The 8644-nt window shown below is 47.8% G+C and overlaps 1 protein-coding gene across 2 annotated transcripts in view; it reads right to left on the reverse strand.

The window, feature by feature from the left end:
* LOC123766251 (putative neural-cadherin 2) overlaps positions 1-4629 on the reverse strand; it is a 49687-nt gene extending 45058 nt beyond the window's left edge. For both annotated transcript variants that reach the window (XM_069301451.1, XM_069301446.1), the window contains exons 1-2: positions 4471-4629; positions 519-656 (exon numbers count right to left, since the gene is read on the reverse strand). In XM_069301451.1, the coding sequence (XP_069157552.1) occupies positions 519-656; positions 4471-4587 (255 nt within the window). In that variant the 5' untranslated portion in view covers positions 4588-4629. The remainder of the gene's footprint in view (positions 1-518; positions 657-4470) is intronic.
* Between the last annotated feature and the right edge of the window lie 4015 nt (positions 4630-8644).

Below are 8644 nucleotides of genomic sequence, written 5' to 3' on the forward strand. Positions count from 1 at the left end.
CAACGTGACATCCTCTAAACTCTGGCAAAAGTTGGGACGCAACAAACGTAAATATTGAAATAGTTTTTGGGTCCCATTTACCTAGAACAAAATTCCAAATGTAATTGTTTTAGCAATGACTATGCTTCTAGCCATATCTCAATTATTATTTTACAGCATAATTCTAATTTAACTCGGAATTATCTCAAAATAAATCACGGTGCTTTCGTGTTTATGAAAACGTTGCATTTTTCGTGCATTGGTTCATTGCGTGAGAGATGCGATGTATTAGATGTAGAGGATAGTTTGGGGGACGACTGACTTACAGCTGGCTACTTACCCTCAACTAGATCAACTCTCCTGTGAGGAAAGTTGATGGAGAAGAACACTCTCCCCTGGCTACTTACCCTCAACTAGATCAACTCTCCTGTGAGGAAAGTTGATGGAGAAGAACACTCTCCCTGGCTACTTACCCTCAACTGGATCAACTCTCCTGTGAGGAAAGTTGATGGAGAAGAACACTCTCCCTGGCTACTTACCCTCAACTGGATCAACTCTCCTGTGAGGGAGTTGATGGAGAAGAAGGCGTCGTCGTGAGGGTGACCATCAACTCCGTCGCCTCTGACAGTATAGAGCAGTCCGTGATGATCCATCCAGTCCTTGTCCACCGCCTCCACCTGCACCCACCAACACGACTCTGTTAGTATCTCTAACACTCTCCAACACTACTCTGTTAGTATCTCCAACACTCACCAACACTACTCTGTTAGTATCTCCAACACTCACCAACACTACTCTGTTAGTATCTCTAACACTCTCCAACACTACTCTGTTAGTATCTCTAACACTCACCAACACTACTCTGTTAGTATCTCCAACACTCACCAACACTACTCTGTTAGTATCTCTAACACTCTCCAACACTACTCTGTTAGTATCTCCAATACCCACCAACACTACTCTGTTAGTATCTCCAACACTCTCCAACATCACATAACTACTCTCCAACACTACCTCATCACCAACAACACCTCTCCAAAACCAAATGTGAATTTATATGAAATATGAATAATAACGATTAACTGATATGCATCAATTTAAATAATTACATTCAACTTTAAGTATGGTTATATGTAGATATGAATGAATATGATTATGTATAATGTGAATATATAAATATACGAGAGCAGTATTTGAAATGTATATATATATATATATATATATATATATATATATATATATATATATATATATATATACATATATATATATATATATATATATATATATATATATATATATATATATATATATATATATATATATATATATATATATATATATATTTAAAGGCATAAACGCCTTTAAATGCCCTCTTGGGGACTGTAAGCTCCAAAAAACCCAGTATATAGGCAAGACAACAACATCTCTTTCTAGGCGTTTAACGATGCATAAGCAACAGGGCTCCATTAAGGAACATATAATCTCTTCCCACAACCAAACCATAGCCAGAGAAATCCTAGTAAACAACACAGAAATCATCGATAGATACAGCGATAGCAGGCGGCTTGACGTTTGCGAGGCACTACACATCAAGAAGTCAACACCAGCAATCAACAGCCAATTATTGCACAACTATATTCTACCCACCTCTAGACTCCGCTCCAATATAGAAGCATCAAGAAATATGGACCAATAGGCTTTCTACAAACACTTCTATTCAATACCCATTGTTTCGTGTTCTGTCTTGTGTTGATGAAATTAATACCCTATTAATACCACCTCTTGTTCTGTCTGTGTTGATGAAATTAATACCCTATTAATGCCACCTCTTGTTCTGTCTTGTGTTAATGCCACATCACCCCTTCCACCTCACTCAAATGTAGATATAAAATCGGAGATGCGTAAGTTCTATTCAGTTGTGTATTTGTGAACTAAAGTCTTTGAAAATGTAATAAGTTTTACGAAACGCGCTCGTGTCGCGTCAGACTAGAAATAAAAATGAATTTTGGAGAATTGATTTTTGATTTACCTCCAACAGTGAAAAGAAATGTACGAAAGATTGATAAAATTCGTGTTAGAATTATTAATCTTACTTTTTCGGTCATATTTAATAATATATATATATATATATATATATATATATATATATATATATATATATATATATATATATATATATATATATAATAAAAAGAATAGGGGTGGTAGGCGAAAAAAAGATTAAAGTGATCAGTGAGAATCCACAAGGTCTTCTCTGAATACTCTTAATTTTCTTCTTCGAGGCTATGGGTCCCTACAATTGCACCAGAGGGGGTACTTCTATTATATACATAATGGAATTAGAGGAAGATGTCCATTTTCGGTTAATTATATTTATAAAAAAAATTGGGAGAATATACCCCCGTATGAATTTTAACATTGAGAAGACAATTACTCAGAAAAGATTAACAAAAAATTATTCATTAAAAAGTACATTATTTCAATCTGTATTAATTAAGAAGCTAACAAAATAAAAATTCAATCAGAGGATATTAACAGTAAAAAAACAAAATATATATATACAATATCGAAAATCCTCCTATCTTGAATCTTTTAGCCCCTTCATGAACGTCTTGGCCCCTTCATGAACGTCTTGGCCCCTTCATGAACGTCTTGGCCCCTTCATGAACGTCTTGGCCCCTTCATGAACGTCTTGGCCCCTTCATGAACGTCTTGGCCCCTTCATGAACGTCTTGGCCCCTTCATGAACGTCTTGGCCCCTTCATGAACGCAAGCACCAACACCCTCCTGACACTCAAGCAAGCACCAACACCCTCCTGACACTCAAGCAAGCACCAACACCCTCCTGACACTCAAGCAAGCACCAACACTCACCAGACACTCCAGGAAGCACCAACACTCACCAGACACTCCAGGAAGCACCAACACTCACCAGACACTCCAGGAAGCACCAACATTCACCAGACACTCAAGCAAGCACCAACACCCTCCTGACACTCCAGGAAGCACCAACACCCACCAGACACTCAAGCAAGCACCAACACCCTCCTGACACTCCAGGAAGCACCAACACCCACCAGACACTCCAGGAAGCACCAACACCCACCAGACACTCCAGGAAGCACCAACACCCACCTGACACTCCAGGAAGCACCAACACTCACCAGACACTCCAGGAAGCACCAACACCCACCAGACACTCAAGCAAGCACCAACACCCTCCTGACACTCCAGGAAGCACCAACACCCACCAGACACTCCAGGAAGCACCAACACCCACCTGACACTCCAGGAAGCACCAACACTCACCAGACACTCCAGGAAGCACCAACACCCACCAGACACTCCAGGAAGCACCAACACTCACCAGACACTCCAGGAAGCACCAACACCCACCTGACACTCCAGGAAGCACCAACACTCACCAGACACTCAAGCAAGCACCAACACTCACCAGACACTCAAGCAAGCACCAACACTTTAAGGACACTCAAGCAAGCACCAACACTTTAAGGACACTCAAGCAAGCACCAACACCCTCCTGACACTCCAGGAAGCACCAACACCCACCAGACACTCCAGGAAGCACCAACACCCACCAGACACTCCAGGAAGCACCAACACCCACCTGACACTCCAGGAAGCACCAACACTCACCAGACACTCCAGGAAGCACCAACACCCACCAGACACTCAAGCAAGCACCAACACCCTCCTGACACTCCAGGAAGCACCAACACCCACCAGACACTCCAGGAAGCACCAACACCCACCAGACACTCCAGGAAGCACCAACACCCACCTGACACTCCAGGAAGCACCAACACTCACCAGACACTCCAGGAAGCACCAACACCCACCAGACACTCCAGGAAGCACCAACACTCACCAGACACTCCAGGAAGCACCAACACCCACCTGACACTCCAGGAAGCACCAACACTCACCAGACACTCAAGCAAGCACCAACACTCACCAGACACTCAAGCAAGCACCAACACTTTAAGGACACTCAAGCAAGCACCAACACTTTAAGGACACTCAAGCAAGCACCAACACCCTCCTGACACTCAAGCAAGCACCAACACCCACCAGACACTCAAGCAAGCACCAACACTCACCTGACACTCAAGCAAGCACCAACACCCACCAGACACTCCAGGAAGCACCAACACCCACCTGACACTCAAGCAAGCACCAACACCCACCAGACACTCAAGCAAGCACCAACACTCACCAGACACTCAAGCAAGCACCAACACCCACCAGACACTCAAGCAAGCACCAACACCCACCAGACACTCCAGGAAGCACCAACACCCACCTGACACTCCAGGAAGCACCAACACTCACCAGACACTCAAGCAAGCACCAACACTCACCAGACACTCAAGCAAGCACCAACACCCACCAGACACTCAAGCAAGCACCAACACCTACACCTGGCAATTCAAAGTCCTGCAGTAGCACCTGGTCTTCAAGACTGACCTTAGCGATGGTCGCTGGGAGGTGGCGGTCGTCCTCCTCAACGACGGTGACCTGCGGCTGCGGGTTGAGGAAGTAGGGCGGGTTGTCGTTGACGTCAGCGACTCTCACCTGTACCATGGTGTGTACGGTGTGGCCGCCGGCGGCCTCCGCAGCCACCACCAGCTCGTGCTGCCGCACCGCCAGCAGGTCCACGCCGCACGGAGGGGAGGAGGAAGTAGAATGATAAACAATTAACACATGGAAACTACATTGCCTTTCCGGCTTGGTGTCTCAGAGGACATGGCGACCACTGTTAACGCACAGGCACGGTGTGAGTAAGTAATTACTCACTCACTTAATACTTGACAAGGCAATACTTAATACTTTGGATATATCTTTTAGTATCACACATTTGCGGTTATAACTAATATGACTGAATGTAACTATAGGCAAACTTTTATATTAAGGCTCTTAAAATTTCCCGGTAGATTGGATCCAGATGTTTGTATAATGCTGATATTCGTACACAGTGTGGTGGGCGTGACAGTGTGGTGGGCGTGACAGTGTGGTGGGCGTGACAGTGTGGTGGGCGTGACAGTGTGGTGGGCGTGACAGTGTGGTGGGCGTGACAGTGTGGTGGGCGTGGCAGTGTGGTGGGCGTGACAGTGTGGTGGGCGTGACAGTGTGGTGGGCGCCACAGTGAGGTGGGCGTGACGGTGTGGTGGCGTGACAGTGTGGTGGGCGTGACGGTGTGGTGGGCGTGACAGTGTGGTGGGCGTGACAGTGTGGTGGGCGTGACAGTGTGGTGGGCGTGACAGTGTGGTGGGCGTGACAGTGTGGTGGGCGTGACAGTGTGGTGGGCGTGACAACTCACCTTGTCGTGGGTCTCGTAGTCGAGTGCGGCGGCCAGAGTGATGACCCCAGAGTGCTGGTCGATGGTGAAGAGTCCATCCTTGTTACCGCCCGTGATGCTGTACCGCACGCCCGCACCTGCGGGAGGAGGAGGAGGAGGCAGGCGGGTTACCGCAGGATATGTGCTGCTGCACCGCACGCCCGCACCTGCGGGAGAAGGAGGAGGAGGAGGCAGGCGCAGGTATATATATATATATATATATATATATATATATATATATATATATATATATATATATATATATATATATATATATATATATATATATATATATATGTAAACCACAAGTATTATTTAACACAGAAACTCTTACCCTATAAGAGAAGTGAACTCAGGCTAACCAGATTTCTTCGTGGTTTCCTCTGTTTCGTAACCCATGTTACATCTCCCGTAAACATTGGGCAACCTCATACAAACCTGGATTAACAAACTGTTATACACATGTCAGTTATACACATAAACACACACAATCCCTCTTTGCATGAACGGGTCGCGGTAAAACTCGGTCTCTCAGTGGCACTGACGAAGGAGCAGGGCTTCCGCCTTCCTCTGTGAAAAATGCACAAGATGAATAGTCATAATGAGGGGTGGGTGGGTGGGTAGGGAGGCTGGAATCTGGACCTCGCGATGCTCCAGGGCCACCACCTCGAAAGTTAACCCCCCCCCCTTCCTTTGCCCCCCTTCCCCGCTTACCATAATCCACACATTTATCCTCCAGCATGCAGATGTGTTCTCCGACCACAGTCACACACCCTTAGAGGCGCAAGGCTCCTCCTGCCTACATACGTTTTTCTTCCCCAGGAAATTACTCTCTCCGGAACGGGGTGTATGTTCGCTGGTCCGAGACGTCCCGGGGCCGACGGACAGCGGCGTGGCCGAGGAGGACCGGGCCGGAGGCCAGTGGCGACAAGGGGTAGTGGGTTGATGGTACCGTGGCTAGATGGAAAATGGGAAACAAAGCTAAGGCAATACCCAAACACACACACAAACACAACCATACACCGTCCTATCAGGGGGGGCCTGATAGCTGAGTGGACAGCGCTCTGGACTCATAATCATAGTGTCCGGGTTCGATCCCCGGTGATGGCAGAAAGTTTCTTTCACCCCGATGCTCCTGTTACCTAGGAGTAAATAGGTACCTGGGAGTTAGACAGCTGTTACGGGCTGCTTCCTGTGTGTGTGTGTGTTTGTGTGTGTGTGTGTGTGTTTGTGTGTGTGTGTGTGTGTGTGTGTGTGTGTGTGTGTGTGTGTGTGTAGTAAAAAAAAATAGTAGTTAGTAACAGTTGATTGAATGACAGTTGAGAGGTGGGCCGAAAGAACAGAGCTCAACCCCCTCAAGCATAACTAGGTGAATTCAACTAAGTGAATACACACACACACACAGATCACACCTACAAAATTTTTGTTTGAAATTATCCTCACGAGACAGGCTAAAGTACTGAAATACTGATAATTAATTCATGAAACTTCTGATCAGAGACAAAAAAAAAGATTGAAGGGGCAACTCAAATATAAAGAAGATTAAGAAATCAAGTAATGGAGAAAGTTAGATGAATGTTGACAGTAAAAAATATTTGTCAAGAGCAATACCATAGGTCTACCCACTGCCAGTCAACATGGTCCTATAAGATGGGATCTATAACATGGTTCGAAATTAGCTAACTAGTGCAAGCAATATTTACAGGGATTTTGGTCGTCTTTGTCACATGGTGAGTGTATTAAAGGCAGCAACCATTAGTTTATTGATATGAGCTGACTGTTTGTGTGTGTGTTTGTATATATGTGTGGTGGTGTATTCTGACCGTGCCTGTGTGTGGTGGTGACTGACCGTGCCTGTGTGTGGTGGTGACTGACCGTGCCTGTGTGTGGTGGTGACTGACCGTGTCTGTGTGTGGTGGTGTATTCTGACCGTGCCTGTGTGTGGTGGTGACTGACCGTGTCTGTGTGTGGTGGTGTATTCTGACCGTGCCTGTGTGTGGTGGTGACTGACCGTGTCTGTGTGTGTGGTGGTGACTGTGTCTGTGTGTGTGGTGGTGACTGACCGTGTCTGTGTGTGTGGTGGTGACTGACCGTGCCTGTGTGTGGTGGTGTATTCTGACCGTGCCTGTGTGTGGTGGTGACTGACCGTGTCTGTGTGTGTGGTGGTGACTGTGTCTGTGTGTGTGGTGGTGACTGACCGTGTCTGTGTGTGTGGTGGTGACTGACCGTGCCTGTGTGTGTGGTGGTGGAGACTGTGTCTGTGTGTGTGGTGGTGACTGACCGTGCCTGTGTGTGGTGGTGACTGTGTCTGTGTGTGTGGTGGTGACTGTGTCTGTGTGTGTGGTGGTGACTGTGTCTGTGTGGTGGTGGTGACTGACCGTGTCTGTGTGTGGTGGTGACTGACCGTGTCTGTGTGTGGTGGTGGTGACTGACCGTGCCTGTGTGTGGTGGTGACTGACCGTGTCTGTGTGTGGTGGTGACTGACCGTGCCTGTGTGTGGTGGTGACTGACCGTGCCTGTGTGTGGTGGTGACTGACCGTGCCTGTGTGTGGTGGTGGAGACTGACCGTGGCTGTGTGTGGTGGTGGAGACTGACCGTGCCTGTGTGTGGTGGTGGTGACTGACCGTGCCTGTGTGTGGTGGTGACTGACCGTGCCTGTGTGTGGTGGTGGTGACTGACCGTGCCTGTGTGTGGTGGTGACTGACCGTGTCTGTGTGTGGTGGTGGAGACTGACCGTGCCTGTGTGTGGTGGTGACTGACCGTGCCTGTGTGTGGTGGTGACTGACCGTGCCTGTGTGTGGTGGTGGTGACTGTGCCTGTGTGTGGTGGTGACTGACCGTGTCTGTGTGTGGTGGTGACTGACCGTGCCTGTGTGTGGTGGTGACTGACCGTGCCTGTGTGTGGTGGTGACTGACCGTGTCTGTGTGTGGTGGTGGAGACTGACCGTGCCTGTGTGTGTGGTGGTGACTGACCGTGCCTGTGTGTGGTGGTGACTGACCGTGCCTGTGTGTGTGGTGGTGACTGACCGTGTCTGTGTGTGGTGGTGGTGACTGACCGTGTCTGTGTGTGGTGGTGACTGACCGTGCCTGTGTGTGTGGTGGTGACTGACCGTGCCTGTGTGTGTGGTGGTGACTGACCGTGCCTGTGTGTGGTGGTGACTGACCGTGCCTGTGTGTGGTGGTGACTGACCGTGTCTGTGTGTGGTGGTGGTGACTGACCGTGCCTGTGTGTGGTGGTGGAGACTGACCGTGGCTGTGTGTGTGGTGGTGACTGACCGTGCCTGTGTGTGTGGTGGTGACTGAC

This window comes from Procambarus clarkii, chromosome 5 (genome assembly GCF_040958095.1).
Source record: "Procambarus clarkii isolate CNS0578487 chromosome 5, FALCON_Pclarkii_2.0, whole genome shotgun sequence".
NCBI lineage: Eukaryota > Metazoa > Arthropoda > Malacostraca > Decapoda > Cambaridae > Procambarus > Procambarus clarkii.